The 20,118-nt window shown below is 43.5% G+C and overlaps 1 protein-coding gene across 1 annotated transcript in view; it reads left to right on the top strand.

The window, feature by feature from the left end:
* Pth2r (parathyroid hormone 2 receptor) overlaps positions 1 to 14,298 on the top strand; it is a 78,979-nt gene extending 64,681 nt beyond the window's left edge. The window contains exons 11-13 of the mRNA XM_051153725.1: positions 9,509 to 9,647; positions 11,528 to 11,569; positions 13,906 to 14,298. Coding sequence (XP_051009682.1) covers positions 9,509 to 9,647; positions 11,528 to 11,569; positions 13,906 to 14,298 — 574 coding nt within the window. The remainder of the gene's footprint in view (positions 1 to 9,508; positions 9,648 to 11,527; positions 11,570 to 13,905) is intronic.
* The last annotated feature ends 5,820 nt before the right edge of the window (positions 14,299 to 20,118 follow it).

Genomic DNA, 20,118 nt, shown 5'->3' with positions numbered 1-20,118 from the left:
TATCAGTCAAACCACCGCTCCATGGGTCCCCATAAGCTTGTAACTATATCATAGCGCAAAATGCATTTAGTCCAACTTCAAAGTCCCTGTAGTCTTTAACAGTCTCAACTATGTATAAAAGTCCAAAGTTTAAAGTCTTTTCAGAGAATCCTGGCAATCTCTTAACTGTAACCCCTATAAAATAAAAATGGAGAAAACAGAACACACACTTCCAACATATAATGGCACAGAATATACATTATCATTCCAAAAGGGCAGAAGAGGAGCACAGTAAGGAAATACTGGACCAAAGTAAGACCAAAAATCTGCTAGACAAACTCCAAACTGCATCTCTATGTCTGATGTCAAAGTGCTCTTCTGATCTCCAACTCCTTTCATCTGTGTTGACTGTAACTCACTTTTTTCTCTTGGGCTAGTTCCACTCTCTGTTTGCAGCTCTCCGTGGCAGGTATCCCATGAGTCTGGCATCTCCAATATCTTGGGGTCTCTCAGGCAATCCAGGCTTCACAGTTAGAACCTCGTGCAATGGCTTTTCTAGGTCTCCATGCAAGGGCGGGCACCCTGACACATGTCTGGTCTCAGTGGCTTTCCTCTGTCGAGGAGGGAGATTCCATAATCCCCTTTTGATGGTTTCCTTCACTGTCTAAGCTTGGCTGTCTTGGAACTTGCTCTGTAGACCAGGCTGGCCTTGAACTCTGAAATCTACCTGCCTCTGCTTCCCCAGTGCTGGGATTAAAGGCGTGCACTACTGCGCCTAGCACTAAGTGTTTCTTTAATTCCTTTTTATAAGTTGGAAACTTACCTGAGTAGGGTCTTGCTTTGAGGTCACCACTCCCTTTACTCTACTGAGCATACATGACCCTTTCCTGCTGTTAGTCAGGTTTTGGTTATTTGTTCCTACTTCCATGTAAGTAACCTGGCTTGCATGTAAGCATGTGCATCAATTCCAATATACATAAAGGAGCATACGGCTGGCATTTACTAAAGCCAACATTTTAAGACATATCTTTTCAGATGAAGGGCTTTATAGGGCCAGTTCCCATAATATTCATCCTTGTTTTCCCACCTCTAAAGGCACATTATAGCTTTAACTCCTTGTCACTGTGAGAGATCCCTTCCAGGAACCTTTCATGGCAATATCCATGTATTACCAGTGTTAAGATAAGACCAATATGTTCCCCAAAATCCATAATCATTCTTTTGTCCTTTGGCCACTCATCCATAGTCTGTCACTAGCAAGGGCCATCTCCAAAAGAAAACACAGCCTATTTCACCAGTGTGGGCAGTTTCATCACAGCATGAGATCCAAAGTGTGATCAGTGGATGTGCATCCCCAGGCTCAGGAGGGACATCGGGAGGCCAGGTAGGAGCTGAGCTGTTGTCTTCATTCTGAGGTTGTTTTGAGATAGTTAATTTCAGAAGCTGGTCTGGGTCAGCTCTCCCAGTTCCCATCAGCCTTGGTGTGGGTGTGGAGCTTACTCACAGCTTGACACCTACCTGCAACTTCAAGCAGTTTTATGTGTAGTGTTAGCCAAGTCTTTCAAAATTCCCAGAATCCTACCAGGGGTGCATGCTTCCTAGTTCCTAGTTTTAGTCGGTTGAGAGGCCTAGAGGAGGCAGCATCTCTGGACTAACTGTGGTTTTGGTGAAGGAGATCTCATTGGGGCCTCCAGAGATGTTGACTGAATCTATCTGGAAAAGGCACTCTGATGCCAATGAGAGTGGTAGAGGGAAAATGTCACCAGTGGACAAAAGCCAGGACAGCTCCTGAAAGGCTTTGAGCCTAAGTCCAGTTAATAGTCTCATTTTCTACTCTAAAACCACAAGGCAGGGCAGGCAAGTATGCAAGATTTTACAGTAGTGTATGTGGCAGTCAGCAGGTTGTTAAGGGCAATGGACCCTTGTCTTTCTTCTTCTTCTTCTTCTTCTTCTTCTTCTTCTTCTTCTTCTTCTTCTTCTTCTTCTTCTTCTTCTTCTTCTTTTGGTTTTTTGAGACAAGGTTTCTCTGTGTAGCCTTGGCTGTCTTGGAATTGCTTTGGCGACCATGCTGGCCTTGAACCCACAGAGATCCACCTGCTTCTGCCTCACGAATGCTGAGTTTACAGGCGTGGTGTCTCAGCTATTTTTTTCAGGTCCTTCTGTTCCAGGTAGTTCCAGCAAGTGAAGGCCTGCTTGGCAAATAGGCAATGTATGAAAGTGTTTTAAGTAAGTCACTAAATAAATCAATTTCCAATGATTGGTCTTTTCTACCTTATTCTGATTTACTTTGGAAAGTAAGAGGAGTTGTCAGAAGCTGGAAAACACAAAGTGTGAAAGAGTTCACTGAAGAGAACACTTGGATGTTTCTTGTCATTCAGTGCTAAACAAACATAACAATTAATGTTTAGGATAGAGCCAATATAGCATGACAACAAAGCCAACAGATTTAAAGGTGGACAATCACCTATGGTGTGATTTTGGATGGTCCTTTTACTTCTTTGAGCTTCTATCCACAGCTGGAAGTGAATCATGCGCTCCAAGAAGTGAGGCAGCTACAGGATGCTCCAGTGGCATGGTGCAACATTTCTAACAGCTCCGTTTGCTACATTTCACTTTTAGAAGAAAAGAGCGGGAAAGTAAGGAAATGGGAGAAAATGACTGAAATCTTGTAGAATCTTTTTTTTTTTAAGTGAGGAAAGTACATGCAGAAATGCATATAGAAAACTCTATTTACAGAGATGGGAGAAAAAGCTTTATTTCAGGCCAGGGGTCATCAATAAAGGCTTAGACTATACTGGGTCTCTCAGCCTGTCCTCTTTTGTTTAAGCTAAACATGAGTCACTGAAGAAAACTAGAGATTTTTTCCATACTCATTTACCTGGAGAGTGATGAGGGCCAGACATTGTGAGGACTGGGCATCTATTTTCCAAATAGGGCACAGTGTCTTCAAACCACTTGACCTGTTTGCATTTCTCCTGTGCACAGAACCATCACTATACTCTCAGCAAGCCAGAAAACCCTATCAGTTGCTACATGCTTGGATCATTTCATTATCCAGCAGTGTCTTTGTAGAAAGCCAAGTGATCAGTGTGTGTGTGTGTGTGTGTGTGTGTGTGTGTGTGTGTGGTTGACTGTAGGGACACTAATAAGCATCAGTACCCAGAGCTGCTAGTGCCCAATCTGCTATGAATAGACATATAACGACCTAGGAGTGCATTTGCTCATCATATGCTCTGCAGGATAAATTCTAACAGAGGATGAGATCACAGCTCATATGTAAAAGGAAACACCGTCCTAACGTTTTACTTAATTCCACAATTAATGAAGGAGGTGATGAAGCATTTCACCCAGTTCAAAGGAGAAAATATGCATTCTGACTTTACAAATGGATCCAAACTGCAAAACTTGTCAATGCCTACAGGGCTCCAGGCAGCGGCATCTACACTATGCTGGATACAATTTGCATCTCAGTGGTTGGACTGTGGGAGATTCCTATGATGGGTCCTGGGATCCCTAGTTTTGGGTCTCCTTATATGAGTCATGTGCAACACCTGTTACCTGGACCTTGAACGTGGGCAAGACGTATGATGACTTTGTTGATCTCCCCTTGATTAGGCTATGTTATATGCCAAAGAAAGTGGGCAGTCACTCTGATGATATTTTCCACAGACTCCATCCTGGAAGCCTGAGAGGGCCTGGGCTTTGAACCTACAGGCAGCCTGTAGGAGTCAAGCGACCTTTGGCTGAAAGCCAGAAAAGAAATCTACAAATTCAGTGGAGGTCTTTAGAAATTTGTAGGTGTCTACAAAAGAACCTTGTCCAGCTTTTGCTGTAACCTTGAGTCCAGTCTCTAGAGCCTGGAGTATAAGACCTGGCTATGTTGATCTGTACTTCTACGACTGCATAGCAATAGATTGAATGGATATCACTTAAGGCAGTAACTTGGTTGTACTTTAGTAAACTGAAGATGAATCCAATTACTGTTTTTTTACAGGCAATCCTTTATCCCTACAGAGCTATAAAATAGCTTAGTCATAGTCAGAAGGAGAGAACTCGGACAGCGCTAACCGGGTACCAAATGGATTTCACTGCCTAATGCAGTTTTTCTCAGCTCTGTATGAAACTGAATGGTGACAAAAATTTTGCATTTGTGACCATTTTTAATATATGCTCTGATTTAATTTTATGTTTGAACCTAGTTTTTGGTTCCCAGCTACAAAAGTAGGAGCAATCAGGTTAGCTTGATTTTGAAAGCACTCTCCAGGGGGATTTACACTGCATCTTAAGGAGAGAATGCAATTTTCTTTTCAGGGAGACGTTAGACAAGAGTTTGAAGGCTGTGCAAGTGCAGTTAATGCGATTCCTGAATCTAACTAGACCGTATTAAAATGCCTTAGGTGTTCACAGCATCACTCCTAGTCTTATAATAGTCACAGGAACTCGGGGCTCACTGCTCAGCCTGCAGAAGGACAAGTCCAGGCAGCTTCTGAGAGCTGAGAGTGTTAGTCAGGTCCAAGAGACCCACTGCTTATCACAGTGATGTCTTGAACAAAATGGCCTAAGGCAGAATTCTAATACTGAAGGAAGGAATTGTAGGCAAGGCCAGTGAGGACTCAGACCAGTGGATGACAAGATCACGGATACAGGGGAAACCAAGTGAGAGGCAGGTAGCTGAGCACTACTGACTGAGACACCACAGGCAACGAGGGAGCTAGACAAACTCCAGACACGTGAGCTAGACAGACACTTCCATGAGAACCTGTGGCCACTCCAGGCCACGATGGAAAGTGTGTTGGTAAGGAATGATGATTCCCAAGAAAGCCTTGAAATAAGAGCCTTTCCAGGCTGATTGACCCCCACCTCACTTATTTCTAAGACCAGACAAATGGATCAGAATTCCATAGGTGGCGAACATCAAGCATAGATTCTGAATCTAGTTCTCTTTAGTCTCAGCTAGTGCGATCTTGGCTCACGCACACAGCTTGTTTCCAAGAAGAAAAATAATAAATAAATAATGCAACTAGAGGAGAGACTGGTAAGGACAGAAGGCTAACTTCTTCAAGATTCTTGGGTGTGAATTACTCACGAAAGGCGGGAATTTGAGAAATGAGTGAGAAGTTGGTCATGTTTGGCAATTTTTTGGATTGAAAATACAAACAAAGCAAAAGTAACTGCAAAACTGGAAAATGGTGCACTTGGTGTCCTGGTGGCAGGTGAAGTGCTACAAACTTAGTGGCTTTAAACAGCACACTTTGCATTTTATCTTCTGTAAGTCAGGAATCTGGGTGCTGCTCCCCTGTTTCTGGCTGACACATGGCTGCAATGGAAACACCAGTCAGGGTAGTGATGCCATGGGAAAGTTTGACTGGGGAGAATATATCTGAATGCATGAGATTACTGGTAGGTTTGGGTGCTCATCGGCTGATGTCAAGATCAACTGCTTCTTGCCACATGAGCTGTTCAGTGGAACAGCTCACGGCTCATGGTAGCGTGCTTCTCTATAGAAAGCCAGGAAGATGGCAGTTAGAATCTTAGGCAATACAGTCACAGAAGAGCATGCTAACATTATTAACATAATCTACTAGAGGAAACTCCTCAGCCTGACCATGTTCTGGGTAAAGACTGACAAAGACGCAAGTAGCAAGAGATAGCATCAGTGGGGGCCATTTTAGACCAAACCTGTCTGTACTGGACAGGGTTCTCTTGGGACAGAATCAATAGGGCTGTCCAAAGGTTCACAGGTGTACAGACAGACTCTTGAGTGGAGAGGTAGCTACAGAGAACTGTGTATATGAGACAGCACTTGGTAAACTGGTCCAGTCTGAGAAAGCCTGTGGCAAGCCTTCAACAAGCCACAGTTCTAGGACTCTAAGTCCAAATTCTTACAACTGAGGAAACAAATGGTGCAACCCCCTGCCCCGGAAGGATACCTGACAGCACAGCAGCCTATTGGTGTAAGTCCCAGATGCAAAGGCTGCAGAGCCTGGAAGGCTGAAAGCAGAGCACTATTCCAGCCACAGAAGAGAAAAATCACACAGACCTGTCAGAGCTGTCTGTTCCTTTGGTGCAGCTACCTGCCTGTCACCCACACTACAGCCGGGGGCCGGGGGAGTGGTGGTGGTGCACTTTTTGGCCATTGGTCTGAGTTCTCATCACATGCCTTGCCCACAGTTCCTTAGAATTCCACATTAGTACATTGCACTCAAGACAGCACCGCTGATAAGCAGTGGGCCTGTTGGACCTGACTGGTGCTCTACACTCTCGGAGCCTGCCTGTGCTTGTTCCGCTTCTCAGTACTAAGTAGTGGGCCTCTGGTGGTTGGTAGTGTCTGACCCACTGAGGGTAGACCTTCCACATTGAGTACAGTCCCTCATGTACCCATCTCCTTTGGAAGCACCTTTGCAGACACATCAAAGTGATGCCCTACCAGTTTTATAGGCCATCCTTAGGCAAGCTGATACCTAGAAGTGAACATTGTGCCATCACATTGGAAAACCCAAGATTGCTTCAAATATACAAGATCATTAGGATGAGGCCAGGGAAGGGCAGGGATGGCTCATGCCTTTTATTGTAGCATTGAGGCAGCATTGAGGCAGAGGCAGCATTGAGGCAGAGGGCAGAGGGCAGAGGCAGAGGGCAGAGGCAGAGGCAGAGGCAGAGGGTAGAGGCAGAGACAGCATTGAGGCAGAGGCAGAGGCAGCATTGAGGCAGAGGCAGCATTGAGGCAGAGGCAGAGGCAGGAGGTGACATCCCTGTGAGTTCGAGGCCAGCTTGCTGTACATAGTGAGTTCTAGGCCAGCCAGTGATACACAGTGAGATCCTTTCTCAAAAGGGAGATAGACAGATAATTAAGTAGAACTACAGGTAGTTTGAAACAAAGCGTTTGACAGTAAATAGTCAGATCAAGAGGAAGGACTGACCACATGCAGCTCATAAGGAATTGTGAAATATCTCAAAGAGTAGTTGATGTTTTAAAAAAATTAAGCCAAAAATTAAAATTGTGCTGCATATACATCCTTCTCCCCTTCCTCTCCTTCTTATGTTCCTCTCACTCCATCTCAAATCATAGCCTTTTCCTTAATTTTTATTGTTAATTATCATTAATATTTCTTAATTCTTATTGCATATAAGCAATAAATATATAAATACAACCTGATAAATTGGTTTATTGTTGTTCATGTGCATATGCTTTTAGGATTGACCCCTTGGTATTGGAGAACCAATCAGAGGGCTCATCCCTGGGAAGATTGATTTTTCTCTCTCTTAGCAGCCATTAATTGCCTGTAGCTCTTCATCCAGGGGTAGGGCCCCATGGGCTTTCTCCCCATCCACATTGGGATGTTAACTGGTGTTGGACTTATTCAGGCCTTGTTTGGGCAGCCATGTTGTTGAGATTTCATGGGCGAGCTTCCCTGTCTTATAGGGCAGGCACAGCCTTGCAGCCGACTTCCTGGTCTTCCAGTCCTTAAAATCTTCTGTCCCCTCTTCCCTGATGTTCCCTGAGCCTCAGGTAAATGCTTGTTAAGTCTCAGACACAAAGTTAAATGTGACTTAGGACAGTGACAAAGGGCATTTAACAACTTTATAAACACAGCATCCTGTCATCATGAAGAAGAGACAGGAGACTAGAGAACTTAAGGGGGTACTAGTGATGGGAAGTGAGAAGTGATGACCTGACTTTCTGTAGGCGATGATAAAAAGTGGTGCCGAGGAGATGGCTCACTGGAAACACTTGTAAGCATGAGGACCTGGGTGTGAATCCCCTGCACTCGTGTGAAGCTGGACATGGCTGTACAAACGTGTAACCACAGCATTAGGGAGTAGACAAAGATAGATGCTTGAGAACTCACTAGCTAGCCAGCTTTGCTTTAATGGTGAGTTTTACATTCCGTGAGAGACTCTGTCTCAAAACAAACAAATAAACAAAGAAAACAAAACAAAACAAAAATAATGTAAGAGAGAATGAGAGGAAGACACTAAATGTTCTATTTGGGTTTCTGCATGCTAGTGTCAGGGCCTCTGTACCAGCACACTCATGTGCATGCATTTCATAGATTGTATACACACACACACACACACACACACACACACACACACACAAACACACACAAACACACACACACACACACGTATCTTATTGTGTGCTTGAAATCTTCATACTTTATTTTTCTCTTATTCTTTTTGTAGCACTTAAGACAAACATTTTTCTATGTAAGAAAAAAGACCACCCCATAGCCATAACTTACACATTCTCCAAAAACAATCACCAGAAAAATATATTATTCAAAAACAGATTAAAGTCATTACACAAAGGGAAATTAGAAGATTAATAATTATATACTCTTCTTTTGAAACCCACACCTAACGGAACATTTCCTATCTATCTTTCTTTTCACAAATTCACCCTAACCTGAAGGCAATAATTCTCTTGCCATGGGCTAACAGTTTAAGCAAGCCTATAGTAGTCGGTCTTTCTCTATGCTAGCTGGGGACAGTTTGTATTCACCAAGCAACACTTTATCGTATGTCTTATTTTTATTTTTTTTTTTTTGAAGCCTTATTTTGCTAACCCGGCCAATTCTCTATTCTCTACTGTCATAATCATAATAGGATCATTTAGTCTTTGTTCATAACCCTACCGTTTCATGGTGCACAGAGAGACCTGTGACCACAGCCCTAGACCACAAGATCCAGGAACTCAGACCCAAGCTAGAGGGAATGTTTTCTTTAATCATTAACTTGTCCCTAGCCTCTTTTCCTTCCCATAAGTGCAGCTGTGCTGCTGTAACCCGTGAGCGCTCACTGCGCTCTTTTTCTAGCCTCTGCAGCCCTCACTGCTCTACCAAGAGGGGCCCATTCTACTCTTTGCTCTATCTTTGCTGTATCTTCCTGGTTAAAAACAAAAACAAAAGCAAACAAACAAACAAAACACCAAACCATCTTTTTCATCTTTCTTATCAACTATCCTAACTTCCTAAAACTATGTAAATCAAACCAGAAATTCCGCAAAGCATCCAACCATCATTCATCTAAACAGCATTATTCTATGAAAAGTTTCTCTTCATATTGGTCTGCAGGAAAATTGCCCATGAAGCAATCACACCAGACTATAGGCAGTGAGGGTCTCCCCCCGCGTCCACTCCCACCATGGTACATATAGGAGGAATATAGCAATGACAGACATGAGAAGGCGCAGCAGCAGCAGCATGACACAATCCAGGGACGAACCCCGTGGGAGCTGTGCCTCTCTGAGGTAGGTCTGTTGCAGCTGGATCATCTCCAGGAAGCTCGCTTGCCCACCACAGTTCTTCCTACATGGCGTCTGCCAACACGCATGCACGCACGCACTCACGCACACGCCCCAATCCATAGAAAACACCCCCAGAAGTGGAGGAAGGAGAAGGAGAACAGACAACAGCAGCCGAGGACTCTGCTCCCCTAAGCCTCGCTAATGCTTATTTCTCCAGTAAGCGGCTTTTCCTGAAGGCATCTGAGGTCGGTTAATAGGAAACCTTGTGTTTTCTTCCAGGAAACTGGCTAAGTCAACGCTGGTCCTGGTGCTGGTGTTTGGCGTGCATTACATCGTGTTCATCTGCCAGCCGCACTCCTTCTCAGGGCGCTGGTGGGAGATCCGCATGCACTGTGAGCTCTTCTTCAACTCCTTCCAGGTGACCAGCAGTGCCTCTGGGGTGGTGATTGTGATTTCGCTTCCTCTATTCCCTTTACCCCTTTCTCCGCCCTTCTCTTTGGCTTGGCGAGCTGTCTTCCGAGGGCCAGGAGAGGACACCATTTTCTGGTTTTTACTGTGTTCCTTCCCAGGGGGCCAGGTTAATTCTAGGACCTCAGCAAGAGCCTGCGTGGAGCTGTTTGGCACAGGGACAAGCCTGGGTAGCAAGACTGAGAAGGTACATTGTTGGAGAGCACACCACTGTTGCAGCGCAGAGTCAGTCATTTTGGTGTGTGCGCAAGGTGAAGGAAATTAAAAGAAGACAAAGCCAGGAAAGGGAGACTAGGAAAGGAAGGTAAAGAGAAGAGGTTGCAGTCACCCGCTTTGTCTCCTTGTAAAGAAGACGGCTGTAACCTCTTAAATGTACCAGTCTTCACTCTGGTCCCCCCAGCCCCCAATACACCTTGACTCTAGTGACATATTTACTTCAGAGGGAGTAACAGAGTCTGAGACAAATATTAGTCACCACGGCCTGAGATGGAAGTGATCCCGTGAATGCTTTGTAATCACACAATGAAAGGAAGTCACAAATCAATGTGTTCATCAAATATGTTGGTGGGGACATCAGTTAGGTGAGTTATGACCAAGATGAAAGCTCTCCACTCTGGCCTTCAGATGAAACCTGATGGTGCTCTTAGCTCTTGGTTACTGGGAGCAAATGGTTTGCTAAATCAGTACACTCTAGAGGTTTTACCCGATGATGGTTGAAATGAGACAGGTGTGCTACAAGGTGGCCAATGAATGGCTCTTCAGGGAGTTTAAGGCATATTTTACCAAGCAGCCTGAGGTGATCTGGGCTCTTAATCGGCAACATTCTAACTCCCCACAGCCACAAAGTTCTAATAAGGCTACAGAATCTGTAACACAGGGGCCTGCAGTTCACAACAACCTGAACAACTGGGATTTTTACACTTGATGGGATTACTTACTTGTCAAAATAGCCAAAGGTTTCCTGTTGCATTCAAGTCTCGAGTAAGTGTCATTTTCCGCCACATATGGCCTTGCATGGGCTGAAGCCTGCCAACACTCATCAAATCTTCCACGGAGCTTGTGGGACCTGGCTTCACCACTTACGTCTAGGGCGGGGGGGGGGGGGGCAGGGGCAAGGGTGTTACACTATGCTGTCTTTTCCCTGAATCACCCCTGCCCTTCATCCATTTGACATCTTGCTTTTGCCACTCTGACCAGCTTATATGTCCCCAAATAGAAGTCTTAGCTGAGTTTCTAATCTAATGCACCCACCCTGTTGTTCCCCGTAACATTGATTTTACCCATAAAGCCCCCTATCACCTTGCATTTCTCTTGTGGTCATTGGCTTACGTTTTATCCTGGTCTCGTCTCTTCCAGAACTGTCTTGTTTAACACTCTCACCCCCTGTCATGCCGAGTGGCTCTTAGCACAGAGTTTGAGCCTAACAGATATTTTGGAGTGAAAGAAAAGGTTCTTTGTGTTCTTACCATATAATATTCTGTGCTGGTGGCTCCTGGCATTTAAGGCATATTTTACCAAGCAGGAGAGAAGCTGTATGCGATCCTCGAGCAGCAATATAAACAAAACCACACAGTAGGAATCAGTTCTTCGTGCACCACCGATTATTTTACTCAGTTATTTGTTTGATTTGCTGAAACCATGGGGGAGGCCGCAAACAAATGTAATAGAAATGCACACATTTGGAAATACTAGGAGAAAATAGTTTGTGTAAATTTCTGAAGAAACCATTAAAAGCCAGCTTTTCGGTTGGTGAATTTTGACACAGGGCGCTTTCCTGCTTTCAGCTTCATGACTTGTTGGGGCGGCCTCATAGCCTCTTTGTCTCCACAGGGGTTCTTCGTGTCAATCCTGTACTGCTACTGCAATGGGGAGGTAAGTCCGAAGACGCCAGGGGCCTCTGAAGAGAAGCTCCAAATTAAACTTGGTTTTTAAACCCATTTTTGTGCCTTTATGGCAGAGCACAAGAAACTTGAAATTTATAAAGAGTAGAGGTGTGTTCTTTACAGTTTTAAAAGTGGAGCTGCCCACTGTCAAGGAGGCCATATCTGACCAGGGTCTTCCCGTTACATCATCCCATGACGGAGGGCAGAGCAAGTGAACTCACATCTCTAAGAGCAAGAGACCAAACCTCCAACCGCGAACTCTTTCCTAACAGGCAGGGTGGTTCTTATTCTAGTTATTTCTAAATCAATTCTGGTTAATACTATAACTTTTGGTCCACACCGAGTTCTGTAAATAGTCAATAGCTCTCCCAAGGATGAATCTAAATGAAACTAAGTTAAATTCAATTAAGACAGACAAGTTTTACACTACATGCTGAGGATGGGGCCGTCTCAGTCCATTTGGAGGTCCTCAGAGAGAAGTAACTACACCTTACATCAGCATGCGGATGATGCATGCGATCCTGGGCCTGTCAGCATGCCCTGCTGTTGTGTGCGTGTGGTCTCCTTTCTCTCTCTCAAATTTCCAACTTGCTCCAAGTCCCAGGAGGACAAGGATACTTGTCACAGCAGTAGCTCACCAGATGTTTCTGAGCAAATTGGTTTCTCTGGGATGTTGGCCTCTGTATAAGGGGCTTGGGTGGCGACTTGTGAACTCTCTGATTTACTGCTGTGTTGTTTTTTTGACCTTAATTTGCTGGGCTAAGTGCATCGGTTCTCTCTCTCTCTCTCTCTCTCTCTCTCTCTCTCTCTCTCTCTCTCTCTCTCTGTCTCTGTCTGTCTGTCTCTCTCTCCTTCTTCCATCTTTCTTTCTTCCCAGAAGAACAGATGAGAGTGTGTTGTTTCAGGTGACACTAACTTACAGCTTTTGCTTCCCTTGGCGCTCTCGGGAAAGAATCAGGAGAAAGCACACTTTGGTAGCCAGCATGGAGGACAGAGCCCCATCTAGTTGGGTGCAGCCAGAGCGCCTGTTTTTCTTTCTGCCTCCCATCCCTCCCTCCTGTTTGCTCATGCAGCTTTACAGCGTGACAGTTTCCTGGCAAGCCAAGTACCTTCCTTGCCATTCCTCTGCCTGGGGTGCTGTCAGACATCAGACACCAAGTGCTGAGAACAGAGTTTATTCTGTAGCGACTTGAGAGTAGGGAGCTGAGCTCTGTTCTCATTTGGGCAGAGGGAGTTTTAGAAGGGGAACTTGGAAGATTGGAGGCTCAGAGACCAAGGCAAAAAAGCATAGATAAGAGCTAGTCTGGTAAACAAAACAAAACAAAACAAAACAAACAGAGCTAGTCTGGCTGCAGCGGTGGCAGCTGCAGCTGTGCCAGCTCAGTTAAGACTCCATCCTCCAACAGTGACAGGGAAGCAAAAGCCTCAGCCTCTTTAAGGCTACAACACAAAGGAACTTGGTGGTGGTGCACTCCTTTAATCCCACCATTCGGGAGGCAGAGGCAGGCAGATCTCAGTGAGTTCAAGGCCAGCCTGGTCTATAAAAGTGAGTCCAGGACAGAAACCCTGTCTGGAAAAGTAAACAAAACAAAACAAAACAAAACAAAACAAAAAACCATAGGGCCCAGGAGCCCGAGAGGGAGAGAGGGAGAGAGGGAGAGAGGGAGGGAGAGAGGGAGGGAGGGAGGGAATTCTGAATGTTAGGACAATTTGAGGGTCCTTTGCGGTAAATGTTTGAAGAAAGGAGGCAGGAGATTTTATCAGGTATGATGGCTACAACAACCAGTGGAATTTCCCCGCATCGTTAAGTTTTCTCAGACAAATGCTCTTTAGAAGGGTCAAGGCTATCCTTGGGATGTGCAGGAGGCCTGAGGTTATCCCTGGGGTGTTCAGGAGGGCTGAGGTTATCTCCGGGGCATACGTGCAGGATGACTGAGGTTGTCCCAGGCGGTTAAGTCAGACTTTATGTTGCAGACAGCTCTGAAGCGTTGGCCTCTTCAGTACAAGGTTCAGATAGACATGTCTTATGCAGAGTCCTGGGTTCCCCAGTGCCACCGTCCATCTGTCCATCTCTTATTTCTCCTCCAACCTGGAATTCTCTTTCTTCCTTTGGATAGGACTGTTGTTTGTATCAGTGGCACTTCAGTTCTCATCGAAATACTAAAAGTAACACTGATTGGGAAAGTCTTTTTGAGGTGTACAGAAGACACAGAGGGACCTCAACAAATGGCTATTATTATTATCAATGAAATCTAAGCTTTTCATAACACGAGTTCAGGGCTCCTTTATGGTTTTCTGATATGATGCTTGTTTCTTGCGCTGTAGGTGCAGGCTGAGGTGAAGAAGATGTGGACAAGATGGAATCTGTCCATCGACTGGGAACGGACGCCACCTTGTGGCGGCCACAGGTACGGGTCGGTGCTCACCACCGTCACGCATAGCATCAGCAGTCAGTCACAGATGGGGGCAAGCACGCGCCTGGTGCTCATCTCTGGCAAAACCACAAAGAATGCCAGCAGACAGATCGACAGCCATGTGACTCTGCCTGGCTATGTCTGGAGTAGTTCGGAGCAGGACTGCCAGCCACACTCCACCCCCGAGGAGACTAAAGAAGATCACGGGAGGCAGCAAGATGATATTCCAGTTGGGGAGTCTTCCAGGCCAGTGGCGTTGACCCTAGACACCGAAAGATGCAAAAGAGAAACTGAGTGTATCTAAACCACCATTTGCGGCACCTGAGGATTGGCGGATCTGGCAGTACGGGAGGACCTAGGATGGAAGGCTGGAGTTTTGGAATAAGGCGTCGTTTAAATGTTTTCAGTTTCTACCAGTTAGCTCCTATAAATAGTAATGCACAAAGGGTATGACTGGGGTAGTTTATTAACATGTCGGCACTTTCCCCCAAATTAATACTTTCTCAGTGGTTATTATTATTTTTGGTTCTTTTGGATAGAAAAGGTTTCAAACACTTGGTTCTACCTTTCTCTCATAAATATCACCCTGAATATGATAAAGATCGTTTAGTTTGCATCATTTTTCTTTTAGGAAATCACTAATCTTTATCTTTCTTATTTTGTTGATTTTCTGCGGTCACATTCATTTTGTCTATGTTCTGGAGCAATTGATGAATGTACATTGGAAGACTAAAAGTCTAAGACCAACTACACTGGGAAATCAGTTGACTGGACGTTAATAAAGTGATGCATTTCTGACAGCTATGATTGATTCTAGGAACAAGGAAAACCACTCTACTCTTCCATTGAGTGTCCCTTGTGTGATGATCCAACACGTGCACATTGCTTTTCTTTGTAAACCACGACAAGTCTAGAATTTTCTCAGTCAGTGACCTCCTGTTTGAGGGCTGATTCTGTGTGGCCTCGTTTACACTGATGCTAACCCAAGCTGCATCTTTGTCTTTTCCTTTGTTCTGATGTTTGCTATGCTACAGATGGTGTGTGGGTTAAATTAAAACTGTGTTTTAAAGACGCATGTTTCCAAAGTGGCTGTACTAGTTTGCATTCCCACCAGCAATGAAGGAGTGTTCCTCTCTCCCCACATCCTTGCCAGCATGTGGTGTTGCTTGAATTTTTGATCTTAGCCATTCTGATGGGTATAAGATGGAATCTCAGAGTTGTTTTGATTTGCATTTCCCTGATGACTAAGGAGGTTGAGCATTTCTTTAAGTGTTTCTCAGCCATTTGATATTCCTCTGTTGAGAATTCTCTGTTTAGTTCCAAGCCCCATTTCTCAATTGGGTTATTTGGTTTGGTGGTGTTTAATTTCTTGAGTTCTTTAACCCAGAAGCAGAAAGACTCAAATGGTATATACTCACTTATATCTGCATACTAGCCCAAGGGGCATGTCCCACGAAAGCCTTCACTTACCAGGAAACTGGGACAGAGGGGAGGACATCCTATTGGGACTCTAAATGGGAGAAGCATGGGAGAATAGCAAAGTAGAAGGATCCAGAGGGTCCTAGAAACCTACAAGTAGAACATTATGATAGGCAGATTTGGGCCCAGGAGTCCCGCTCAAACTATGGCACCAGCCAAGGACAATACAGGTGGTAAACTTTAAACTCCTACCCAGATCTAGCCAATGGTCAGAACATTCTCCACAGTTGAGTGGAGAGTGGGATATGACTTTCTCACATACCAAGAAGAGACTTGATACCCTATGAGCATATATAGGGGGAGGTAATCCCCCTCAGGAACAGTCATAGGGGAGGAGAATAATGGGAAAATGGGAGGGAGGGAAGAACGGGAGGATACAAGGGATGGGATAAACATTGAGATGTAACAAGAATAAATTAATAAAAAAAAAAAAGTAAAGACGCATGTTTGGTCATTACAAAAATGCCCAGTTGTCATTGCACATTCTTCTTGTGAAGCAACCAACTGTTCTCTCTGAAAGTCTGCAGCAGCTCTTGGCACATGGCTTCCATGCTTTGCCAAATCTGACGTTTCAGTGAGGAAAACATTTATTGAGTACATATACTACTGAGCAGGCATTCCGCTGGGGCTTTACAAGTACTGACTCACTGTGAAATCTGGAGTAAGTTTTTTTTTTTTTTTCCATTGTCACTTTTTTACAATGACTCACAAGGTGGATCAACTTACCCAAAGTCATTGAATGAGCCTGGTTTCAGATGTAATCTATTGACTTGCAGTCTCATGTACTCATAAGCGTTCTCTCTCTCTCTCTCTCTCTCTCTCTCTCTCTCTCTCTCTCTCACACACACACACACACACCATTAACCAATGAGATAATTTAATGAATTCTTTCTGGGTAGAGAATGCTTCAAGACCTTGTACTATAATGTATCTTAGTATTATAAAGTTATAAAGACTCTTATGAAGTTTCCACTCATGTAAAAGACAAATCTATGCAGGAGGCATCAGAACAGTGCAATCTGAGCTAAAGCAAAACAGTCTAGTGAATGGTTTCAACAGTGTTATCCTGACTTAGTTAATCTGATACTTACAGCTCGCCTGTCCTTTTTTCCTTTTCTGGGTCATACAGTGGAGTCATTTCCTTTCCATTCAGCTTGTGAAGATGCCACTGTCCTTATTCAACCCACCCAAACCTATATTGTTGCCTCCCTGAGCTGTCTGCCTGTGAGAGAACTATCATAGGCCGACTCAGAGATGAGGTTCAGTTCTATGGCTAACTTTATCTAGATTTTTATGTCTTAGCTTCTTTGATAATTCAGTTGATCCATGTTAAAAATGAAGGAACTTTTATAATTCATTTAGGCCACTAAAAGTGTAGGAACCATTAGTCTACTTAAAAGAGATGCTATGATAGATAAGAAAAGGCACACATTAAAAGTATTTTGTGACATAAATATTCTACAGAAATGCTTGGTTTATGTTATTCTTATCATTACTTTAAGTAGCATTTTTTTTTTTATTTTGCCTTCTTATAAACGGCCTTAGTGGTCACTGTGATACCATAAGGGATTTTTAGAATATATATACTTAAAGGAACATGGAAAATAATGACTTTCCAGCCTGCTCCACATCCTAAGGCTGGACCACAGCTTCTTTATATAACAGGCATGAGTATAGGAAAGCCCATCTTTACACTTCAGATCCCCAGCACCTGCTGCCACACTTCACTTTCTAAATTCATCACCATAAGGTGACGCATGCTTATGCTCCAGAGGCTTGTCAATCTGGAAATACAAGAAGCTCCAGATGCAAGAGGCTTAAACGGTAGGATATGACTTACTGAAATGAACATTAATACTACATTTTTCTTGCAGTCAAATAAGAGCCTGACATTGGAAATAATACTTATGGCCCAAAGTAAACACGGATAGTTTGGACCACGTAAGTGTTTATTACACTTGTTAAGTAACATTAAAAAATACATTTGTTTTACAGCAGGAAATGTTGTAAACATGTCTAAATACCCAACAACTTTGATTTTGAATCTTAGGAAGATTAGTAATATGTGTGAGTGTTTGTATATTGCTTGCACCCACAGATTGATATTAAATACTTTAGAATGAATCTTGTATTATGTGGGCATATAAATGACACTAAAAATGTTCACACCACAATCCACACAACTGATGATTGTGTTAAGCTCCGTGGTGAAGTCAAACAATGGTTACAAGCAGAATTAAGATTTGCTGATCACACCACATGCTGGCGAGGATGTGGGGAGAGAGAGGAACATTCCTTCATTGCTGGTGGGAATGCAAACTAGTACAGCCACTTTGGAAATCTATCTGGTGCTATCTCAGAAAAATGGGAATAGGGCTTCCTCAAGACCCAGCTATTCCACTCCTTGGAATATACCCAGAAGATGCTCCAGCACACAACAAGAAAATTTGCTCAGCCATGTTCATAGCAGCCTTATTCATAATAGCCAGAACATGGAAACAGCCTAAGTGTCCCTCAGTAGAAGAATGGATAAAGAAACTGTGGTACATTTACACTATGGAATACTACCCAGCTATTAAAAACAAGGAATTCCCGAAATTTGTGGACAAATGGATTGAACTAGAAATGATCATAATGAGTGAGTTAACCCAGAAGCAGAAAGACTGAAATGGTATATACTCACTTATATCTGGACACTAGCCCAAGGGGCATGTCCCATGAATGTCTTCACTTATCAGGAAAATGGGACAGAGGGAAGGACATCCTGTTGGTACTCTAGATGAGAGAAGCATGGGAGAATGGAGAAATAGAAGGATCCAGAGGGTCCTAGAAACCTACAAGAAGAACATTATGACGGGTGGATCTGGGCCCAGGGGTCCCGCTCAAACTATGGCACCAACCAAGGACAATACATGTAGTAAACTTTGAACCCCTACCCAGATCTATCCAATGGACAGGACATTCTTCAAAGTTGAGTGGAGAGTGGGGTCTGACTTTCACATGAACTCTGGTGCCCCCTATTTGGCCATGTCTCATGGATGAAGAGACACTCAGAGGAAGGATAGCAAGCTACCAAGAAGAGACTTGGTACCCTATGAACATATACAGGGGGAAGAGGTCCCCCTCAGTCACAGTCATAGAGGAGGGGAGTAAGGGGAAAATGGGAGGGAGGGAAGAATGGGAGGATACAAGGGATGGGATAACAATTGAGATGTAATATGAATAAGTCAATAAAATATATTAAAAATAAATAAAATTGCTTTAATAAAAGACAAAAAAAAAAAAAGATTTGCTGATCAGCTGATGTCAAACCTGGAAGAGTTCTCTTAGATCATCTGGGCAGAATCTACTTAATCACAGTGGTCCTTAAAAGTGGAATGAACGTGAAGGCCAAAGAGGGAGGCAGAGTGATGTGATATGAGGGCCTGACCTCTCCTTCCCAGCTTTGGCTGTGAGGAAGGAGCTCTTAGCCAGGAGATGATCAGAACTTAGAATGGCTGGAAATGGCTGAGTGCCAGCTTCCCCTGCAGAGCTTCCAAGAGGGCAGGCAGCTCCAATGATGCCAGCCAGACTTCTGCTGGCTTCCCACCTACAGAAGTGTAGAATAAAATGGGTTGTTTTCAGACGTTGGCTTTGTGGTAATTTATAATGGTCACCATAGAAAAATATTACAGATATTTATATAAATTTCTAATAAGAATTGAAATCACTTATATTGTGTCTTGGGAATCAATTTTTGTGCCAGTTTTTAAAAACTGTATTGCATATGTTAACTTATAATGAAGACATTTTTCTTATTTTCCATCTTACTGTAGCGTACATGTTTCAGCAATTGTTTTATCCTGGAAATTCAATGATAATGTTGTTGGACAAGACATTTATACTCTATCTAGGTAACCTGTTTATGTACTTAAAGACCAGAAAGACTGCACCACAAACTCAGCATTTTGACAGACTTTCATTAAAATGGCAGGATACAAAATCAACACAGAAAAATCAGCAGCTTTTCTATACACTAAAACCAAACTTGCTGAGAAAGAAATCAGACCGACAACAAACAAACAAACAAAAACAAAAACAAAAAAAACTTAAAGACAAACCAAAACAAAACCCTACTTACAGTGTCCTGAAGCCAGCAAACAAACCAACCAAAACCCACAGAAACATAAGGAAAAAAAATCTAACCAAGGAGATCATGGAGCTCTGCAAGGAATGTTTGAAAACATTAAAGAAGTGAGTATATTACGTGATGAAAAGATCCCCAATACTCAGGGATTGTTAGAATTGGGATGATAAATGTGGCTGTATTACTGAAAATGGTCTATAGATGCAGGGCAATTCCAATGTTGTTCTGCACAGAACTAGAAAAACAATCCTGAAACTCATACGGAGCCATAAAAGACCCTGAACAGCCAGTGTAGTCCTGAACAGAAAGGACAATGCTGAGGGTGTCATAATATTGATCTCAAACAATAGCCCTGAGTCACAGTTACAAAACCAGCATGGTGCTAAATGCAGTGTAGACCAGATGAGAATAGCAGTTCAGGACAAAGACCACACAGGTACGTACAGCCAACTAATTTTTGAAGAGTTTAAAAATAAATGGAGGAAAAAAACATTTTCTTCAGACAATAATGCTGGGGAA

The sequence above is a fragment of the Acomys russatus genome, chromosome 12, assembly GCF_903995435.1.
Source record: "Acomys russatus chromosome 12, mAcoRus1.1, whole genome shotgun sequence".
NCBI lineage: Eukaryota > Metazoa > Chordata > Mammalia > Rodentia > Muridae > Acomys > Acomys russatus.
This window is presented reverse-complemented; position numbering and strand designations above follow the sequence as displayed.